The following is a 22,760-nucleotide window of genomic DNA, read 5'->3' on the forward strand; positions in this document are numbered from 1 at the left end:
AGCTCGGCTAAGGATTTACCATCCGGATGACAAGGACGATAAAGTATCGATAAGTCTAAGACCACACATTCGCCAGAAACTAGAAAAAGCGGTAGAAACTAGCCGACACAATTGATTCATGTACGATGCGAACGTGGCATTTACACACCCGGGTGCTGTGTCAGGGACCCAAAATAGTGGAGTAATAAAAGACAGCTATTTGGGGTTGGTAAACTTCATTTGGTCCTTTGAACTCCAAAATTTTAATTCAGTCAGTCAAATTGGAAAAGTTCAATTTGGTCCTTTGAAATACTCTAGTACTATTTAGATTGCTTAATAGGAATTTGGATTTGTAATACATTAATTATTAAAATATATTTTAAATATTAGAATAATTAGTAGCTTACAAATGTAAATACTTCCTAAATAATTTTAACTACTAGATAGATTTGAGAAGATGTCAAATCATTTGTCAAATCCCTTAATTCAAACGAGTATCAATTTGGTCCCTAACATAAAATCTCAATTTGAAGCATGGAACTAAATAATTCAGGTTAGTCTCATAGAAGTGAGAAATTTTTTTAATTTGGTCTTTTAAATCTATTATGTTAAAAAATATGGGTAAATATGTCTTGTACTGACTATATATACAAACTATTGGGTCTAGATACATATCGTGCATATAAAATGTGAAACTCAAATTCAAGTTATGATGCTCTAATATATTTTGTCAGTGTAGCAATTCATCTGAAAAATATTATATCATTAAATTATAGACAAATGTTATGTTTGTCATCTTATGAAACATGTGCTCGCCTTAGTGATTTACATAATAAAAATGTATTAGTTTACTCATAGAGAATCAAGTTATGACGCTACATTATTTAACTAATTCAAAATTCCAAAATATTTTGAGATAAAATTAGAAGAAAGAGTCAAGAGAGCACAATTTTTTCGTCGAAAAATAAAGGTCGGTTTGCTTATTTTTCTTACTGAAAAATAAGGACTAAAAGTAAAATTTATTGTTTAAAATTAATAGGCATACAACCTCCCATTGATTAACATCTATCTAAAAATTTTGTCATATAAACAAAAGAGTAAATTATGTCATTTATAATGCTATTTGAAACAAAAAATGGAAATAAAGTGTTACTTAAAAACATTAATGAACTAACTAAGAATATATGGTTAATTTACCAGTTGGGATGTCTGTACTAGTTGAGTACTAATTTTATTAAATTCAGTATTATTTAGTTTTTTTTTACAGTCAAATAAATTTAAAAAAGTTAAAAGTCTGTCGTGTTTGGTTAAATCGATTGATCAATAAATCGAAAACTTATTTAGTTCATTTATCGATCTTGATGCAAAAATATTGAGTTGAAGCGAATTAGTAGTTCAATTTTATATTTCTCATCTCATGGTTATGCTTGTATTAGAAACCTCTAAAACATATCAAATCCTTTCCTTACTTTGTTATATTTTCTTTTTTATTATTGTTTCCTTTTGTTCTTCACAAAACTCCCTAATCTCGGCCAATTTAGTTTAGGTGCTGAATTACTTTAATTTTTCTTTGCCTTTACCTCCAATTTTTACAAGTTTGTGCTCTCACTCATATAAACAAAACACTCCGTGAGAATTTTTATAATATTCCAATTCATTTTTTAACATTTTTTAGTATAAATAGGAGGGATCGAATCCAAAACCTTTCACTTACACTCTCTTCTCCAAACCAATTAGCTATAAATATATATGTTGAACTAATTGACAGACTCGTACACTTAAGTAACTAAAGTAGATATGATTTTTAAATGCTGCTAAAATTTGATTTTTAAAGAGATGGATAAAGGAAAAAAGGAAATAAGTTGCGTGGAGACAAAATGAAAATTTAGTGGAGAGAAAATGCATTGGAAAAAAAAAAAGTAAAGCGGGTAGAAATAAAATGGATATGCAACAAAAAAGAAAAAGAAATGGAAGAATGAAAAATGAGTCAAGAGTACAGAATATTTACTATAGATCAAGAAGAGTATTTGATCAAAAAACTTGAAACGAGGCCAAACTTGAAACGAGCGTTATGATAACGAAACTGTTTTGACCTGATATAACAGGTAAAAACACTTTTAGCGACCATTTGATTACCTGTTGTACTGGTCATCTAAATAAAATAGTACCTAAAAATATGGTTAGTAAGTTTTACATTAAAAATAGTAAATTAACTCAAGAAATTAGTAACTTTTATGTCTCAAAAAGTAAATTTGAAGAAATATGGAACTTACTTTTTTTTTTTTAAGTAAATAACTACTCTATATCTAAAACTTACTTTTTGGAGAGTAAGTTTAGTTCAAATAATAGTAAGTTTTTATAGACTAATAGTAAATATTGTTGATAGAATAGTAAATTTGGTTAATCATCAAAACTTACTAGTTTATGGCATAAATTTACTATTTTACTTAAAGAAACTTATATGGAACAAGTATTAGGAAGTTTATTTGAAATAATGCTAAGATTTTTTATTAATAATTGAAACTTAATATTATAGTTAGTAATTACTCGTAATGTAAATGTATGATACACAATTGTACGTATCATTTATAAATGTTATATGTTTTAAGCATTTTAAATAAACTATGAAAACTTTTTTTTTGCATATGACCTTATAAAATATGTAAGAATAATTTGTCATATTATAAATTTTGAATTATTTTTGAATTTGTGAAAGGTTAAAAAGTTTGGATGACAGTAAAAAAAAATCTTTCGAGTTATATATAGAATTGCACTTATCTATACATCACAATTTCCATATATGGACACCGATGAATATAATAAAATGGTACGTAATTTTCATATATTAATGCGTATGAATTTAATAAAATGGTAAAATCTTAATAAATTTATTTTCTGGGTCACAAGTATAAAAATTAAAGTTGTATTAACATAGCATAATCTTTGAAAATTATAGTAAAATTACCCATATGTTAAGTTCTGTGACTTTCAAACATACTTTGTGTCATTTACATTATGGATTTGTATCCATATGTTTTCTATCAAACTTTTTTTTTATTGGCAAATGGTAAGTAAATTATTATAAAAGGGCATTTTATAATAATCATAATTTTTAATAGATGAATTTTATATAAACTGTTAAAATTATGAATTCACAAACGACTAAATCTGACTACTTTATGGCACATATTAGTCTAAATGACTAAAAAATTACTGTAATAATGTGCACGTTGATTGTTGAATTGAAATTTCCTTTATTACTAGTACAAGTTCTTCTAATCAAAGCAAAATAAAATCAAATATCTTTTCCTTTTGTATGTAGTAGTTATGCTTAATAGAAAATAATTAAACCATTTTTATAATACATAATTTCTCCTAAAATTTGTAACATTAACATGACCTCTAACCTTGACATCGTTATTTAATTTACCTTCTAAATTTAATTTAATTTTCTTATATTAATTGTTATACTAATTTTATCATTTTTGTTATTATATTATTTCTCATTTTGTTTAGGCTTTTACTCTTATTATTTCTTGTGTCTCAAATGTAAATTTATTAAAACTTTATCATCTTATTGTATTCATAGGTGTTAATTTATAAAAATTTTGATACATAAACAAGTAATATTCTATATATAACTAGGAAGATTTGTTGTTATTATTATCCAAACTTTCAAACTTTTCAAAAATTGAAAATAATTAAAAACTTATAATAGGACAAAATTTTATTACATATTTTACGAGATTATGTGAAAAGTCAAACTTTTTTCCATAGTATTTTAAAATATGTAAATAAATTTTTTTTAAATGATAACTATAATCTTGTATTATACAGGTATATTATGAGTATTTACTAACTAAGGTACTAAAAATTAATCATTAATAAAACATCTTATCGTTATTTCAAATAAATTCCCTAACACTAGTTTGAAATATGTTTTAAAGTAAAATAGTACATGTGTCTCATAAATCAGTAAGTTTTGATTATTAATCATTTTTACCATGTTATCAGTAAGAATTACTATTTATGTATTAAAACTTACTATTACTTGAATTAAACTTACACTATAAAAAGTAAGTTTGGGATATAAAGTAGTAATTTATTTATTTAGAAAGTAAGTTTAATGTTTATTCCAATTTACATTTTGAAGTATAAAAGTTACTAATTTATTACTGTTAACTTACTATTTTAGATGAAAAACTTACTTTTTTATTTTTAAGTATTATCCTATTTAGGTGGATAGGCCTATCAAATAATCAAATGGCCGCTAAAAGTAAATAAAAAATAAATTAAAAATGGTCATATAAGTGTTATCCTATTTATGTTTCAAAAAGTAAATCGAAATAAAAATGAATGAAAGTTACTTTTTTTAAAAATTAAATTATTACTCTACATTCGAAACTTAGTTTTGTGGGGAGTAAGTTTAGTTCAAGTAATAGTAAGTTTTTATAGATTAATAGTAAATCTTGTTGAAAGAATAGTAAATTTGGTTAATCATCAAAACTTACTAGTTTGTGGCATAAATTTACTAGTTTGTTGATTTGAAATTTGCACCAAAGTCACTATTTCGTTATTACTACCACAAGTTTTTTCTAATCAAAGTAAAACAAAGTCAAATATCTTTTCCTTTTGTATGCAGTATTTATGTTTAGTACAAAATTAGTAAACCATGATTACATTTCATAATTTGTAATGAAATTAGTAACATTTTCTAAATTAATTGGAACAATTTGTAAAATATATTATTTTTTTACCAATATAGTTAGGGGTGGCAATCGGGTCCAAATCGTATTGGTGTGTCGGGTTGAGATCGGGTATAATAGAAAACCCGCTGATCCGAACTTAACCTGCCAACCCGAAATGGGTCTAGTTAAAGGGAACAGTGATCCATCCACCTCTTTTCGGCGGGATTGGAAAGTTGACCTGCTTGGTTCTTCTGTGTCCATGGATGCAGGAATTAACTGTTAATATGAGGCAGGTGCCTAGCTAAAAGTTTGTCCCATTATTCCTAATTGGCAGATTGTCATTAAATAGAAAGGCAGATTGTCGTTTAGGAGTAAAAACTTCTAATGCTCGCAGAAATAAATAAGAGTACGTGCTCCTACAACAGAATGTATGTTACACCGCCATTAATGTGGTAAGGGCATCCTCCTGAACTTAAATCACAATTAGAAACGAACCATATGCTTGGTTTCAAACTCAAAAACTCATTTCGAAAGCTCCAGAGTTTCGAAATTCTTGCTTTATGGATACAAGCAAATCACATAAACGCACAGGTACTTGGTTAACACAGCAAAAAACTCCACGGGAAAGTTCATGTCGTGCTTATTTCTTAGAAGGAAATTGCAGACTATTAGTATAGTATAGCAGTCACAACACTTCCACAACACATCTTCAAGTTTTCTGAGATCTATCCAGTTTAAAGCCTAAAAACCGTGTGCTGAGTATTGTATAACATGGAGTATTTGAGTTGCTTTTCGAGTTCTGCTCATCAAGTAAGCCAGTCCAATTTGAAGTAAACAACAAAATCTACATGCACAAGACATTTGATATGAAATTGGTATTTCAAAATAGGAGAAAACAGCTCATTTTGAGCATCAGAATGAATCTACTCACCTATTTATTTAGTACTTGGAATAAACAAAGGTCCATCTAATTCAAATTGGCCAACAAGTCACTAGAAAATAGGATTTCACCTCCTTACATTGAAATGCAATGCTGGATTTAAAGTTTCCATGCAACGTGTTCTTCCACCTAAGGCCTATAATATCGGAATTTCAGCCTAATTATAATGAACCGCACTTGCAGCAACTAGATTAATCTGAAAGAAGCAACAGCTGGTAGAGAATCAGAGCATATCATCATAAGGAAAATCAATCATTTGATGCTTGCATCGGCTTATGTCTCTATTGCTTGTCCAGGTTCATGCATGTAGTTTGAATGTTTAACCACTAACAAAAATAGCAACCTGAGATTTAATATCATTTACTAGCTTTTAATAATTGATACTTACGCATCAAAATTAAGCTAGCAGGACACTAGATATAGCTATCTAAGCATGACAAGATTACATGGCCAAGAACTGAATTTAGAGCACAAAGACTTTGGCTTCAGAAATCTGAAGCAATCAAAAGGCTAGTAACTTGATTTGAGAATTTGATCACCAGCATCAAGGGCTCTGATATCACTATCAAAAGCTTCAGTTTGGATTGAAATTTCTGGTTTACAAACCCAAGAGCACTTGGATGCTAACAATATCTGAAATTTAATCACCAAACTTTTTTCCAAGCAAGCTGAAATTATTCACATTAAAACAAGTAAACACCAGAAATTACAAACTAAGGAGATTATGTTCAGATTTACAATCAAAACGCATTAAACTATCTTCGAAGAAACTAAAATCATCCTAAAAGCTTTGAGCAAAGACGTGAAAAAACATTTGTACTCTCTCAAGAATAAAATTCCTTAATGGTCTTGGCTGAAATCTGGTTCATTCACTACAAAACCATCACAAGATTTGTATTAAAAAAAAAGCCACAACAACACATAATCATAGCAAATAAATAACATAAAACTTAGGCGTGAAGAAGGAAAAATGTACCTGAATACTTTTCGTCTCCTAACAAGCTAGTGTTTTGTACATGACTTTGGATTAATGAAGGATTGCATGCCCACATTAATGCCTATACAAATGCAAATAGAGCACCATTATATTTCATGCCTTCACACAAAAATAAATAAAAGCAAGCTATACATTACCTGACCAGGAGGAATGATCTGAAACCAATTACTATCCATTAATTCCTTATTGCTTCCATGCTGTGAATCTGATTGCAATAGGCCATCGGATGATCCTATCAGATTCAAATTTACATTCTCAACATGATTGGGTGCCCCAACATGATCATAATTGTGAGTTTCATATGCATCTGTGCACACCTTAGTACTTTTTCGTCTATCATGTCCAAATGACCTGCGGGAAAAAAATTGCCAAGCACAATCCATAAACAAAAAGATTGAATTTATTCATATACTCCTTTAGTATTTGAAATATCATCTCCCTTTTAGTGATCCCTCTTATTTTTGAAATCTTAACTGCTTACATTTGGAAACTGTTCTATGAATTTTCTCTCCTTTCCTGACTGAAGAAGAGGGAAGATGTGATTCTACAAAATCTACATGTATCATAGGATGGTAATAAGAATTGCTTCTGCAACACAGATTTACAAGAGTAATAATGGCCAAATTTCCGTGGCATTGTAGACGTTACAATGGAGTAAAAAATTCAAGAGGCTGATAATAAATTTCCATAGATGGCCAAATTTCCGTGGCATTGCAGACGTTAACATGGAGTAAAAAATTCAAGAGGCTGATAATAAATTTCCATAGAAACAACATATTCACAACAATGATTCTAGATCAGTTCAGTTCAATAACATTTGCTCCATCAAGCGTATCAACTTAGAATTCCAAAACGGGAGAAATCTCTCTTGCCTGAAGAATTCAAGTTATAAAGCTCATGTTGAGTTACTAATACATTAGTAATTCTCACCCGCACAAAGTAGCAATCACAACATACAAATTTCTCTTTGACATTTCACCAAACATCTTACATGCATTCACAAATTAATCACATTTAACTTAAACGCCTGGTCTCAAGTCCTTTTCTAGATGTTTCACATGGCTATTAAGCATATTTTACCCGTAGACAATCAAAACTACAACCATTTCCTCGATGTTTCAACGGACATTTTCGGCCCCAAAATTGCAATAAAATCTTCAAATTCTCAGCCTTGATTTCCCAAGAAAATCTTGACAAACAAAACAAATGAAATATAAATAAATTACAGCAATATAATCAAACGATTTCAAGAGAACATGATGATCTAACTTCGTCACTGCTATTTTTCATATGCTCTTTGGCTGGCTACCACCGTCGCTAACCCTTTTGTTGTGTCTGCATATGGCAGCACTCAAACCCAACCGAACAATGAGAAAGGATAGAGGGAAAGTGTGAACTAAAGATGAAAATTTTGAAGTGAGAAGATTTATTCAATTGTAACAAAGAGAAAGTGTGGACCAAAGTGAAAACCATTGCCTAGGAATTCAATCGTATCATTGGAACTGAGAACTGAATAAGAAGAAGGTAGATGACTTTAAAGAGAAAGGTGATACCCAAAACCGTTTTCAGGAACCCAAACCGTTTTTTTTACTTAAATATGTACATTTTTTACTTTTAGTATTAGTAAGTTTAATTTAAACATAAGTAAATTTTGTCAAATAATAAGTAAATTAAATTACTCAAGGTCTAAATTTCTGTTTCTGACTAAAACTTATCTTTCAGGCATATACTTACTAGTTTTAATTAAAAACTTACTAAAGTTAATATTAATTATTTTACTATAATATTTTAAAAGTCGCTAAAAGATTTGATCTGTCACTAAAGGTAATAGAAACCTATAATAGCAGGTTTCCCTAATATCGTTACCATAACTATAGGCACTGTAGCACTGTCCATAAAATTCCTGCAGAAAAAAGAAACCCTACAACTACAACTAGCCTTTTGCCCTTTCATTTTAAAGTTACGGTTGCCACATAAATTAAATTCTTATTCTCTCTCTCTCTTATTTTTTTCTCCTACTTTCTTTCTCATGCATCTTACACAACTATCTAATACATCTCGAATTCTCATTATTATGAAAATAATTCCTATCTTTTTTTTCTTTTTTTTTGTAAGTATTATTGAATTGAAATTGCCAAATGTCAAGTTATCGGATCAAATTTGTTGTCAAACTAAATGAAGGTGAAAAGTATGGTAGTGATATAGAGCATAGACAAGAAAATAAAAGTGATAGTTAAAATGGAAACCTAGATTGAGAAAGGTTATGTTATTATGCCAATTATGTAAAAAAAAAATTTTGGGATAAAAATTGCAATCCGATTTACCTAGAGACATGGGATATGGTCTCTAGTATTGCTTTTAGTTGCTCCGTATTGGTATTTTTGGTGGGTTAGATTATTTTAGCATCAACATGGTTGCAGCCATTTAGATTGAGTTTAGATAGTGATATTGGTCAACTTAAACATTAAATTTAGACAAAAAAAATTGAGGCTAAAGATTAGGTTGAATACAAATTTTAATTGTCACAGTTGATTTGCATGGGAAGCTTTGGAGCAGCAATGGTAGGTTTGTCAAAATTGTGAGAATGTGGGGATTAAGTTAGTGTGTTTTCTCCCTTCTAAGTAACAAAGAGGTATTTTAGAATTTTGAAGAACAAATTTAGCAGATTGAGTCTATATTGTTACTGAAATACTAATCATAAGGGAGGTAGGTGTAATTTTTTAAACTAGAGAGGAGTTTTCTGCAATAATCAAAAACTTCATGGGAGGTTTCTAAAATTATCCCTAAATAGTATTAAAAACAGTGGCTTCTTCAAAGTCCAAATGTGCCTATCCTAGGGGTGCAAACGAGTTGAATCGAGTCGATTTTCACCCTAATTGAGCTAAATCTCAACATAATTTTACGAAATTCGAAATCGAGCTCGAACTCGACAGTTCAAAGTATCAAATTTGAGCTCAATAATTATTATTTTATTTTTTAAAAATGAATGAAATAATAATTTTTTAATAAATAATGAAATATTAGGGATATATATGTCATTTTACTATTAAAATAAAAAAAATATATATAAATATAATCGAATTCGAACCGACTCACGAGCTAACGAATTTAGTATTTTTGAATTCAATTCGAATTCGAGTTTGATTTGGTCAACTCAAACTCGATTAGAACTCATGTTACCGAACTCGTATTCGAACCGCTAGCGATTAGTTCACAAACGATTCGATTCGTTTGCAACTCTAACTTGTACAATTACCTACTTAGCAGTGATTCCTCTAGAATCCAAATGTGCCTCCCTACAATGTGCTCGTCTTCCCTTTTTTACCTGTGAAATAAGACAGGTAAATTAGCTTGGATGCTTCTCGTTGGCGGACCTTTAGAAAAACGGATCCCAATTCCTAACATGACCTCACTGCTTAGATTGCTTGACGATTGACATGGTACTTTTGGGAGCCTGCAATTGATCTTAAACGTAGTTTGGCCTTCATTTGCCACGCTAAACAAAGATGTGTTAAAAGTCAACATTTTTATAATACACTATTGTCATTTGTCATTTCTTGCCTTTATTGTTGCAAATGTCACATCTTATTCACGCCAGTCCTTGCATAACCGCACGTGGGAAAACAAGAATAAATCCAACAGAAAGAGTTTCTGTGAAGTTATATCTCAAGCCAATAGTAATTAACAGAATGTATTATATTTGAACGAACCCAGCAACTCGGCCTTGAAGCATCCATGGTCTCCAATCATCAACAATTGAGTAATTTACACATCTTATCCACGCTTGAGTTGCGAGGTACGGTGCAAGCATGCCATGGTCACCACTGAATTGCAAGATATTGTACTTTCAATACATATAATTGCCTTGAATACGTATAAAGATTAAGATTACTAATGTTGTGTATGGCAAGCCATAGTTGCACCAGATCCAATCTTAAATACTCCCGTCATGAAATTTAGACAAAATACAAAGGAACACATAAAAATAAGTTGCATATACAAAGGCACGCACCAAAAAGTATCATCGTTTTACATTAGTTGTTTTTGAAAGTATTTTTAAAATATTTTATTATAACAAAATATATAAAAAGTTTTTATTGTAGATATTTTTTGTAGCGTTTTTGGAGAGATTTTTTTTTAAAATACATTCGAATAACTTTTAAAATTAAATAAAATAAATTACTTTTAAAAATTAATACTACCACTCACAACAACCACCACTCCTACTCACCATAACCATCACCCCCTCCCTCCTTTCTTCTCCCCTTTCCTCTTCTTCCTCCTCTTCCCTCTTCCTCCTTCCTAGGAAGAGGGAAGAGGAGGAAGAAGTGGAGAAGGGAGAGGGAGGAGAAAGAAAAAGGGAGGGGATGGTGGTGGTGGATGGTAATTGCTATCGATTTTTGAAGTTCAGGGTATCACATAATATGGAATTAGGTAAAACTGTAAAGTCTTGGGCCCTAAAATCTGACCATTTATTTATAAAGGACAAAGCAGCTGCTCTATGCCAACGTTCTTTCGGAACATATAAATGCTAAACAACCCTCTTGGCAGTTGATCATATAAATTGCATGATCCCCAGTTCCAACTTTCAAGCCGTAACCGAGTACAAGCAATATTTAGCTGAATAAAGCAGTGTGTTAATCAACGTATATCATCAGCACAATCTGGAAATTCTTTACATAGATAAGACGTGTTTCATATATCCACGCCTTGTTAATTAATCTATAAAGGAATTGCAGGGGCTGGCTTAGCTTAGAACTCCAACCTCGCGCGACCTCACCTCTTGCTGACTCGAGCTTCGACTACATTTTACTTGTGTTCTTTTTTCAGACTATTTTGATAAGAAAGCAGCCCCTTGAAAATAAACATAACTTAGACAGCGAATTTTGGGATGCAAGTTGCAGCCGTACTTAGGACTGGAGTTTTTGCTTATAGAGGCTGATAAGATATCCACCTTTCAAACATTGCTTGACATTCAGCAGGCCTGTACTCAGGAGCAGTATGGCCTCCTCCCTGGTGAAAATTCAGTATGATTGGTTCAGGTATTTTCTCAATTTTTACTGTTAAATTGTGCATTGAAGCAAAGGAAGATGAGAATTTCTTGCCTTTACTGTTGCAAACGTCATCTTATTTGCATAGGCCCTCGTATAACTGCACTTCAAGAAAAATAAATCCATGTGAGTTGTTTCTATTGCAGATTTATCTCCAATTAGTAAAAGATCCATTTTGTGAACGAACCCGGCAACTTGGCCCTGTAGAATCCATTGGCGCCAATCATCTATTATGGAATAATTAAGAGATTTTATCCATGCTTGAGTTCCAAAATGTGGCACAACCATATCATGGTCACCACTGAACCACAAATTTTTACTTTCATCAAAGACTTAATAACAATTAACAGAATTGAGAGTTTACTCAATGATTGCACTACGTGCTAACACTTGAACTTGTGAAGCATAGGTATCAAACCTGTATATGAGCGATCTGTAGCCTCTAATGCTGAGGTTTGCATGGTATGGCAAACTAGTTCCTATATTCCTTATGTACGGGTAGCGACAGTTGCATCTTATCCATTCTCCAATACTCCCCTGCCATGTGATTTCACAAAATTACATACACAGAGACAAGCAAACACAACACGCATATTTAGCTGCTTGTTTTCTGTTGACATACCTTCCGGACATGGAGGGCCTCTTGGACACTCTCGTCATTAGCCCAATGATAAGCAAGTCTATATCCATCCATCTAAAACAAGCATAGAAACAAATCCATAATTGCTGCGAGAACTCAAATTAACCACAAGAGTTGCTGCAAATAATCACAATGTGTTTATGCAGAAGTTCATGAAGATATTACTATCTTACACGACACGTAAATGGTGCAGTAAGTTCCTGAATTTTCAGCTCTCGAGTCTTCTTACAGAACACTTGAATGGTCGATCTCCTGCCAATGAATAAATTGTTTGGCTTTGGGGAAGCATAAGGACAGTCAGGCTCCAGAATATGTGCTGTGTCAATGTTAGTAAGTAACTGCACAAACGCATTGATTACATTAATTTTGAAATTGAAGACAAGTTTTTTAGTTATCCCCTTTTCTTGGAGAGGGGGAGGGGTTTGGGAAGTTGAGTATATGGACTTGGATAGTGACTAATTTCTCAAAATAGAGAAGCACAAAACTTGCAGAAAAGTGGTTGCTTGCCTGATTGTATGCCTGCATATTTTGTAAGCAGAGGGCATTGCTGGGATCTATATTTTGATATTCTCCTTTACAGGAAAGCTTCAAGGACTGTACAACAGTTATCTTGGCCCATTAGAAAACTATGGAAATTATTTAGTACTGAGTACGTAAGAAAGTTCTAAAAGACCTCAGGTATTCAAAGAATAAACAACCTCATAGAGCTCATCAGAAATTAGCCCCATCCCATGAGCAAATTGGATTGCATAGTTTCCATCCCCTGGAGTGGTGGTAGGATTTCCTAGTAAGTATCCCTGAAGCCATTTGAGGGTTGTGACAAGTTAGCAGTGAAGCATAAATAACAAAATATGAGTATAGTGTTGATAATGGTTGAAAGTTGCGGTTGTGGTCCGGACCGTTCCACATCGGTCTCGGCGAGACGCAAATTTTTGAAATATTTAATATTCTAAAAATTGTAAAAAAATATGATAAACAAAAATAATTAAAAAATTAGCAAAAATAATAAAAAATCAAGTTGACTCGAGACTACTCGGCCGTTTCTATCCGTCTCAGAGACGTCTCAACCGAGTTCTTGGTGATCCATTATCTCGGATTCATCTCGTCCCGGTATTGGAATGGAAAGCCCCGTTCCGGTGACGACTCGGCCGAGCCTTTGAAACATGGTGTTGATACGCCAGATTGGTAAATGAAGCGCATCTCTTAAACAATGGTCAACCTCATTATGAGGAAAATTTGTCCAGGAAAATAGTTATCTTGCTATCCCTAGATGAAAGAGAGAAGACTGTGAAAAATACAAACCTTAAGATCGATATGTGGCTCAATACCGACCTCATTTCCTGCAGAGACACCAGAACAGTAGTTTTAGAGCCATTGAATCCTTTGAGAGAATTCTTCAACATGAGCAAGTGCAAGGACATTGAACAGTGCAACTCCAAAGAGTAATGCTTCAAAGATAAATAAACTGTACGCAGATTCTGGAGGCACTTTCTATTTCTATTTCTCTCAAAGCTCGGTCATTAAATTGCTAAACATTGACTTCAAGTGTAAGCAGGCAGTATGTCTACTAAAGATGCCTGGGATATCTAAAATTTCAAAAGCATTTGCAATACCTTCAAGTCTTTTACAAAGGCTAGTAAATAACTGTTATCATCGGAATGTACTAGAGCCTAATCAATAAGAGGTGCCTGCATAAAGAACCAAATTAAGGTCCTACCATCTGATATAATTTGAGTGACAATTGGCACAGTAATCCCCGAGTATGAGTCTCCACCAATATAGACTGGACTGGAAATGAACTCTGGATGATCAACCAGCCACTGTAAAGCAATCAACAGTTGAGAGGCACTTAGCAAAGATGAATATCATTTATCATCACTCTTTTCATGTTAATGTCATTGAGAAGTCTACGTGCTTCAATACATGGATCATTAAAGCTTAGGTCACCAGCAAGCTTTATTTTATGATCTAAATCAGTAAAGATGTAACGAATTCTCAATCACCAAAATAATGGACGCGGTTGTTAACTTCTTTTACGGATACTTATGCAGTACATAACGACATATAAACAGAGAAAATTGATATACACAGTCACTTAAAGTAAAAGATTTGCCTACGAATATGGCATTTTCCTGAGTAGTAATTAGAGGTGACATCTATAACTGGCAGTTTGGTCCAAAGGTACTGGAGTCTTGTCCAGGTCTACGTAGGCAGGGATCAAATCTCTGGTTCAGTGGCATCAAGATAAAAGTGGAAACTTTCTAGCTTTTGATCAATTGCACTCTCCAGTGTAAAATGATGACTAATGATCATTTAATGGTAGGAGAGTACCTTTCTAAGAAATTCATAGGCTTGGTTACAGGCTTGTAAAACTGTAGACTGAGAAGCTTTTGCAGTCCTTGCATAAGAAAAACCACTTGCCACTGGCAAATCGACAAATATTATGCTTGCCACCTGAAAAGTAACGATACATTATGGTCAGTCTAGCATTCAACTAAACACCAGAAAATCGAAACATTATCAAACACTATCAGTAGTGAACTAGTGATAGATCAGTAATCTACTGTACAATGAACTTTCTATTTTTACTTCAGAGGAGTCTACCCTACCAGTATATCATTGATATCTTTTGACCAACAAGGAAGAAAGACACTCGAGGATGAGTTTACCTTAGTCCAAGAATAGGGATTTAACAGCAACTTGGGCAAAGTCCCATGGTACAGCACTTGCTCGAATTTTATTGGCCCTGCAAAATCACAGGTCAACGAGGAATTGGTTGGGTTTTGGCGTGTTTCCGCTCCACTACATACATCATTCATACAGAGAGGATTGGGTTTGAAACACTGATGGGAAAAAGGGTGGATATTGATGAAGCCAAAATCTATTGTCAGAAAAATGGTTTCTTTTGCTCTTTTCCTGGACGTACGATTGAAAACAATCCTGAATCCTTTGAATAGGATGTTTTACTGAGTCTTGCTTGTATTCATTAATTAAAACATGTATACAAATATACGGGCCTCCCCAACTAGATATATGTCTGGTGAAACAACCAAAAGGAAGAAGAAAAAAATACAGGGGCCTAATATAGAATCGCAAAGTACATAATTTATGAAGCTAAGTTTCTGAACTGGCAAAAAGGGATCTTTCAAGATTTCAAGCTTGTGCAAAAGTCAAAGATGAAAGGGTATGGTGGAATTATGAAGAAATCAGGAAAAGGGATTACGTATCATCCATGCTCTTAATTCACACTCCATACTTATTATCGGCGTGCACTAAATCTACCTATCTCATAAGCAAGCCCAGAGAATGAGGTGCAGCAATTGCCTCCAGTCAACCAGAGCACAAGAGGGTCTGTTTCAGGACTGGACTCTGACTTGACAAAGTAGTAGAAAAGCTGCACATCCTCTGATTCATCAACTCCTATATACCTGGTTGTACAATCTCAAAACAACTTCAATCTTTCCCAAGTTTAAATCCACATTAATGCACCAGAAATTAACTTACTGTTACAAAAATATTGAGTTACCCACCCGGTTTCGAGTTCAAATGGCAGAGGTCCTTCGAATCCTGGGAGAAACTTAACAGGGGAACCAGCCGAAGCAAGGTTTGAACATAATTGCACAAGAACTAGCGGCAAAATCAGGTAGCTGAAGAGAGAGGATCGAATGAGAATGCGTAGCTTCCCAGTTGAGCAGCTTGGCCTAACATGTTCTGTCATCTCTTTACTTGGCGGAGTAACTACTGTGTTTTCCAACTCCAATAATGGATATGCTTACAATTCTGCTGATGCCCGGCACTGACGCTCACTCTGGCTGTTTCTTCTCACATCTTCTTTCCATAATAAATAGATTAAAAACTGGCTCCTCCAGAGTCCAAACGTGCCTATTCAATTACCTAGGTAGGAGGAAAAACGAGGTGCTCAATTGCTCATCTCTTCTTTTTTTTTTTTTTCCAGTGAATAAGACAGGTAAATTAGCTTGGACGCTTCTCGTTGGCGAACCTTCAGAAAAACGTATCCCAGTCCCTATTCCCTAACGTGACCTCACTGCTTAGGTTGCTTGACAATTGACATTGTACTTTGGCAGCATGCAATTGAGTTTAAACGTCGTCTTTAGCCATCATTTGCTACGCCAAAACAGAGAGTTATTACGGGTGCTAGCCGATTTTGCCGTCCCACCCTGATAGCTCACTTTGCCAAAGTTTTGACAAAGTTGGCGTGACAGGTCAACACGTTACGAGATTGATTGCAGGTGGCCTATCAATCGATGGATAGGGTCTGAGTCGATTCGTTTGCTCCATACAGACCAATTAAATTTGGAGTAAATTATATATAATCTCCTATAATTTTGTCTAATGCTAGATGACTTCCAGTAATTTTAAAATAGTCACATAATTTCCTTGTAATTTTATGTAAAATGAAAAATAGAGGGAATGCATAATTAGTTATGGCGATTAGACCACATGCGCAGTAAGAATGCGTGCAATGAAATCATATAGTTTGCATGGATATCCACTTTATCCTTTTATAATTTTTGTATTTATTCACATAACCCCTACAGTTGTACAAAGTTATTAAGTAGTTATTTGGTTAACATTTAAGTAAGGGCACCACTGTTATTTCCAATAATGATGTTACATAAGTTATTTTTCTTTAAATTTCCATGTTCACATTAAACCATAAGGAGGTGAATTGAAATTTTGAAACGTTAAGAGAAATATGTGGAAATAGATAAAACTATAGGAGGGTTATTGATAATTTACCATTAAATTTGACTAGACCCAGACCCTTTCATGAATATTTTTTTGAGGGAAATTTGCTAAATCGGTCCCTAACATTTGTCAAAAAAACTTTTTTAGTCCCTAATATTTAAAATCAACCAGAATTGTCCCTTACATTTAAGTTATGAACCATTTTTGTTCTAATGTTCGTATTTGCTCATTTTTCCCACCAAAAATAGCACGCCTCTCTCATGCGGGTATATTTTCAAGGGCAAAAGCGAAAAACACACTTCATTAACAGTTCATTAACATATTAGACCCACCAACAATTATCTTCTAATTTTAGTTCAACTCCAACTCATTAACAATAGCAAAGTGCACATCCAATAGGCAACCAAACCAGTCCAAAGCAATTTCTCTCTTCGGATTCTCCGTTCTTGATCAGCTTCCAGCCGGTTGATTGTTCTTAATAGACCAAGTATTATTGACACAGATCTACTACACATTGGCAGGTCATACCACTTGAAGTAGCCACAAGCACGAGTTACCTAAAATGCACAAAGAACATCACATATCAAGACGAAATTTTAACTCCACACCCTAAACCCAAACTGATTTGAAATGTTTATAAAGCTTACTCCATAATTTGGACAACCATAGAATCTTCTTTCCGGATTTGTAGATTTCCAAGAAGTCACAATGATGGGCTGCTTTCCACAAAGACATCGCTCGTTGTTCGGATCCATTTTATTCTTCAATATGTCAGCTTATTCTTCACATTTTCTTACTATTCTTCCTTCATTACACAGTCATCTAGTTGCAGCTGCGTTTTTTCTCTTCAATTTCGTTCTTTCAGTGAGGTAATTAGGACACAAATGAAAAAATATGAAGGAAAGATGGCTTTACTCAACTGAAAATAAAATGTATGTTTCGATTTTTCCCTTGAAAATATACTCACGTGAAAGAGACGTGCTATTTTCAGTTGAAAAAATGAGCAAATATTAGCACTAAAATGGATCATAATTTAAATGTTCGGGATAATTATGGCTGATTTTAAATGTTTGGGACTAAAAAAGTTTTTTGGGCAAATGTTAGGGACCAATTTGGCAAATTTTCCTTTTTCTGAACTAAATTTTTTTTTATAAATATTAGAGTTCAAAAATAACATATATATCATCCAATTTTTGTTTTTAAATAATAAAATTAGCAAAAAAATAACCATAACATTTTTTTGTAACTGGGGAGGCCCGCTTCAAATAACATAGTGTCCAATTAGGTTTTGGGTGTCCAATTGAGATTCAGGTGGATTCAAATTTTGAGAAAAAAATAAATAATAATAGATTCAAATATGATACATAATATTAGTGAACGATTAATTTATGATAAAAATAGGATCAAAGGGTTATGTAAGGTTTTAAAAATCTGTTGTCTTATTATTTTTTTACCGACATTATTAATTAGCTCGTTAGTCCAAATAAAAATTAAGAAAATTTATTATTTAATAAATGAAATTAATTTATAGAAAATTTTACTATATTTACGTAATGAAATGAGCTGTGTGAGTACGAAACGACCCACACGGGACGAATGAGGAATAGCTACGGCACAGTACAGTTTAATATTAGAAGAGTAGTCATATTATGTGGACACAAACATTTAATAAATTAATTACCTCATGCTAGCAAAACCATTTCCAACTATGAATTATTAGAGTAAATGTCAAAAATTTCAAAGTTTTGGTCATCTCTTCCGAGAATTGGTGGAACTGCCACAAAGACAACTTTGTGCTGTATCCAAAATTAGGGTTAATTACATTTACTTCCCTTGAGATTTGTCCATATTACCAAACAAACCTTATAGTTAAATCAAATAACATTCAACTCCTTTGACTGCCCAAACATTTATCAATAAGTTCCTTACCATTATCAATCGTTAATAATTATAGTGACATCAACAAAGAAGAAGTTGTGGAGTCCTATAATGCCCTTATCTTTCCAGTAATATATGGCCTTTTTTTTCTACCTAACTTTTTATTTTACCCATAAAAATCTTCTTCCATTCTTTCTCACGACCAATCCTTATCAATCCTACCCCCACAATATCGTATTCTCCATTACCCATCTTTATCAACATCCACCAGAAAATTCTAAACTTCAACTCCATATTTTCCCAACCAAGCCAATAAGAAATCCCTTTGCAAGACAATCTGCCCAAATTGTTCTCCCCTCTTAATTCTTGCAAGATAGATTAAGATCGTAGAAAGGAAAGTGCATTTGTTTGCTCGCTTTTTGATAAGAATTCTGCAAGTAGTGAATGGGTGAAAATAGCAATCAGATTAGAGGCCAGAAGAACATGATGGTGGTACTAAAAATACCTACCAATACTAGCTGTCAATGCTGCTACAACCGCGGTCATCTACTCTTTACTCGACGAAATGCCGCATAGAAGTGGTCTTTGGGTTTAGGGAGATGGCTTTTGTGAAATTATAGTTTTCTTAAGTTTTTGTGAGTTTGGAGAATTGGAGTGATGTGTGGTTTCTTCAAATGGGATTTCTAGTAATTCCACATATACTACAAGTATTTGGGTAGCATGTTCTATTGTTCCCTGAGTCATTGATGATGAAGATTGCATTTTTTTTTCTTTTTCTTTTTCTTTTTTTCCCTTTCTCCCCAAACCTGAAATCTAGAGTCGGAATCATAGGGCCTGGACTATGGATCCTTGCATTGAAGTTGAATTTTGGATGCAGTTCCCATGATGACCCTTAGCTAGTTTGGAAGAGCAGATTTGGTGAGAAAAGAAAAGATTATAAAGGAAAGTTGAATCTTTCTCACATTTGGGACTTTGGATAGGAAAGAATTGAAAAGAAACGGCAGGCTGTCAGCTCCCTTCCACGCCAGAAAAACTTTCTGCCCAAAATCGGCGGAAAACGTGAGAAAGTGGAGTGAGTTAAATGAATTATACCATATGCCATTTTTACCCTTAAAAGATTAAAATATAACTATATAACCTAATAAAATTCTCATGGTATCTTAAGATTTAAGGATTTTTACATAAAATTGAATCTTGTCTTTTCAATTCTTTCCCTTCCAAACAAAGGAAAGTTATTTCATCTCCTTTCTTCTCCAAAACTCCCAAATAACATGAAAAGATAATATAATCTTTTCTTTTCTTTTCTAACTTAAGGTTTCTGTTCTTTTCTTTTCTTTCCTAAACTCCCAAACTAGCTATAAATCTTTAACTTTTCGTCATGTGAATTTTTGACACCGTTGATGTACAATCAAGTGATGATATCTTATCATTTTTGGAAGAGATTTAGGTGAAATTGCCACCAGAGCTAGGCAAACAGATTTTTGTTCCTTTTTTTTATCCCTAAATTAAGAACATCTTAAGTGGCAATTTCGACTTTTCACTAAATCCGTCAAGCTCAATTAATAGAAGTTACTATGAAGGGGGGTATCGGTTATTTGGCCAAACCATAAGGTTTATTTAGTAATATGGATAAACCTCAAGAGAGGTAAATATAATTAACCCCCAAAATTAAGGATGAAATGACAAGAAATGAATTGTTCCTTAATTCTCTCTTACCTTCAGTTAATGCTACCTCATATCAATTTACGAATTCAAATTTATCAACAAAGTAAAATTTAAATTACAAGGGTCAAACACATGCCATGTAGCTCTAACATAACTATCTTATATGAATTAACATAAACGGTAGTTAAATATAATGTCCTATATATTAATAAAGATGTAGTACAAGTTGTTTGTCCACATAAACAGTAGTAATTAAATATGAGTAGCTTGTTAAAGAGCTTTGACATGCCTTTTTTGGAAAGATATGAAATGCTTCAGAACAGTTACATTAGTAACTTTTTCTGCCCCTCTCCCATGCTAGAGATCTTTGTCAGTGAAGAGGTCGTTTTTGTCCTGCTGGAGTGAGTCACCCGAGCTGGAGAAGGCCTCTTATCCTGGGTGGTTATCTCAGACGAGGTAACCTGCTTAAATTGTAGGAGGGACTAGAGTCCCCGGTGTAACTCCGAAGCTTAAGTCAGTTCGGGAATGAAAGAGTAATGAGTAGAGAAGACTAATACGCCTTTACCAGAATTTTGGTCGTCCCCTTTCTCAGTGGAGGCGTTGAGTATTTATAGGGGTCAGATAGGAGAGAGGGACTGCTTGCACAGGTCCCCAGAGATCCGGCAGTGTCAGTATATCAAGGTGAGTTAATGGACTCTGCGGAAAGGTGCGCCGGAACAGTTGTGTCAGGCGGCGCATGTCAGAGCAGGTTTAACAGAAGTGTCAGAGGTGTCAGACGTGTCAGAGGTCGACTCCGGTTGCCAGGTCATTATACTTGACCTCGGCTGGCTGAGTGAAAGCCTTGGCCGAGGCAATAATTAGGCCGAAGTCAAGGCTCGATGGTGGGAGGCCGAAGCAGTCGGAACAGCTCTAGCCGAGATGGAAATACCCACCTCACTAAGCCCCCCAGCCTTGGGAAGGGCGAGGTCGTGGTCACCCGAAGTCGTCACTTCCCGAGGCTGACGCGCGTGTGGAACACGGAACATGGCAAGGACACGTCACGACTGTGTAGATGTGACTGGGGGAAGGTGGAACGGGGGCTGGCAGCTTTAACGTCGGATCAATACGATCGATTGTCAGGTGAACAGCACCTTCATTAATGAGGGGAGAGAGAGCTTTAGGGAATCCCAAAGATCGCGTCTCTTCGGTTCCCCCCCTATTGCCTATAAATAGGGGTTTCTTTTCACCGTTCCATTCTTTACCAAAATTTGAAATCACCTCAGAGCTCTGTCTATTTGCTTTTTCACTTCGGCAATCTTTCCAACCTATCTTCCTCAGCAACTTCCTCACTTCGCATCTTCTAAGTAAGTTCACTTCTTCTTTCTGTATTAATGGCTAGAACAGCTCGCACACACAGAGAGACGGTGAGGCCTGACTTCACCGAGGCAGAGAGGCCCGGCCCTTCCGAAGAGAGAACTGCATCCGACGCCGAGGAAGGAGGTGCGGAAGCTTCTTACCAAGCCCGGGGAGGAGGTGCAGAGACATCTCGCCGAGCCGAGTCTCCGGAGGAACAGGCCGAAGAGATTGAGGTAGAGCCCGAGGTCTTGTACAATGATGACCTCGGGAATGAAGTTCCTAGGGACGAAGGTGTACAGGAGCCCTCCACTCCTCCAAACGTGGCCACGCTGAACTATGGTCAGATGCCGGCCTTCATCAGTGCGATGGACCAAGATTCCATAGCCGAAGTGATCCGCAAGTACCCGTGGAGGAGGGATTACAGTGTCTACCTGCCGCGCCCACATCAGTCCGCCGCTCTGCCTCCAAAGGGTAGGGTAGCTATCTACATAGAACAGCTGGAGGCCGGACTCAGGGTGCCCACCACAAGGTTTCTTCGGGACTGCCTGAGGTACTGGGGGGTGAGGATTACTCAGCTCACCTCAAATGCAATTCGTATCCTTGTCGGTTTCCAGCTACTCTGCCAACATCAAGAGATAGAGCCGAACGTGAACCTCTTCCGCCGTTGTTATTCACTCAAGAACAGTGGGAACGAGAAGGGGTGGTTCTACTTCGGGAACAAGGTTCCCAAGTTGGTATATGATGCCCCGAGCTCAATAAAGGAGTGGAAGAATAACTTCTTCTTCGTCCCGGCTGAGGACTTCCCCAGGGGATTCTGGTGGAGACCTCCCACTTCGGTCAAAGAAACCTCCCCGGGCAAATTGGAAGAACGTAACTT

At 34.6% G+C, this 22,760-nt stretch overlaps 1 protein-coding gene and 1 long non-coding RNA gene across 9 annotated transcripts; both read right to left on the reverse strand.

Annotated features, from left to right (window-relative positions):
• Positions 1 to 5,927: 5,927 nt before the first annotated feature.
• On the reverse strand, positions 5,928 to 8,152 carry LOC140016200 (uncharacterized). 3 transcript variants are annotated; one of them, XR_011822543.1, is made up of 4 exons: positions 7,086 to 8,152; positions 6,742 to 6,955; positions 6,584 to 6,665; positions 5,928 to 6,479 (listed from the first exon to the last, which is right to left on the reverse strand). It is a non-coding gene; the product is annotated as an uncharacterized lncRNA (long non-coding RNA). The 3 variants fall into 3 exon arrangements; XR_011822542.1 differs by having other exon boundaries at positions 5,930 to 6,479; positions 7,874 to 8,152; XR_011822541.1 differs by having other exon boundaries at positions 5,931 to 6,479; positions 6,742 to 8,152.
• A 2,981-nt stretch (positions 8,153 to 11,133) lies between these two features.
• On the reverse strand, positions 11,134 to 16,153 carry LOC113714934 (serine carboxypeptidase-like 7). 6 transcript variants are annotated; one of them, XR_003453810.2, is made up of 15 exons: positions 15,826 to 16,152; positions 15,578 to 15,723; positions 14,965 to 15,041; positions 14,627 to 14,749; positions 14,013 to 14,115; positions 13,598 to 13,635; positions 12,994 to 13,092; positions 12,803 to 12,889; positions 12,469 to 12,633; positions 12,278 to 12,349; positions 12,074 to 12,192; positions 11,843 to 11,856; positions 11,710 to 11,755; positions 11,559 to 11,617; positions 11,412 to 11,458 (listed from the first exon to the last, which is right to left on the reverse strand). XR_003453810.2 is itself a non-coding variant. In XM_027239082.2 (15 exons), exons 1-15 carry the CDS (start codon positions 16,011 to 16,013, stop codon positions 11,431 to 11,433), a joined length of 1,464 nt encoding a protein of 487 aa, XP_027094883.1. In that variant the 5' UTR covers positions 16,014 to 16,153; the 3' UTR covers positions 11,412 to 11,430. The 6 variants fall into 6 exon arrangements, 5 of the variants coding, with proteins under 5 accessions (XP_027094885.1, XP_027094883.1, XP_027094884.1 ...); XM_027239082.2 differs by having other exon boundaries at positions 11,843 to 11,956; positions 15,826 to 16,153; XM_027239084.2 differs by lacking the exon at positions 11,843 to 11,856 and having other exon boundaries at positions 11,134 to 11,458; positions 15,826 to 16,153.
• Between the last annotated feature and the right edge of the window lie 6,607 nt (positions 16,154 to 22,760).

The sequence above is a fragment of the Coffea arabica genome, chromosome 10c, assembly GCF_036785885.1.
Source record: "Coffea arabica cultivar ET-39 chromosome 10c, Coffea Arabica ET-39 HiFi, whole genome shotgun sequence".
NCBI classification, from domain to species: Eukaryota; Viridiplantae; Streptophyta; class Magnoliopsida; order Gentianales; family Rubiaceae; genus Coffea; species Coffea arabica.

Excerpts from the sequence above, each read along its gene's own strand:
- LOC113714934 (XM_027239082.2), bottom strand. The coding sequence starts at position 16,013 with ATGACAGAACATGTTAGGCCAAGCTGCTCAACTGGGAAGCTACGCATT. Across the intron at positions 13,636-14,012 it reads CACTCAAATTATATCAGATG|GAAATGAGGTCGGTATTGAG; the intron begins GTAGGACCTTAA and ends GTGTCTCTGCAG. Across the intron at positions 13,093-13,597 it reads AGCCACATATCGATCTTAAG|GGATACTTACTAGGAAATCC; the intron begins GTTTGTATTTTT and ends AAATGGCTTCAG.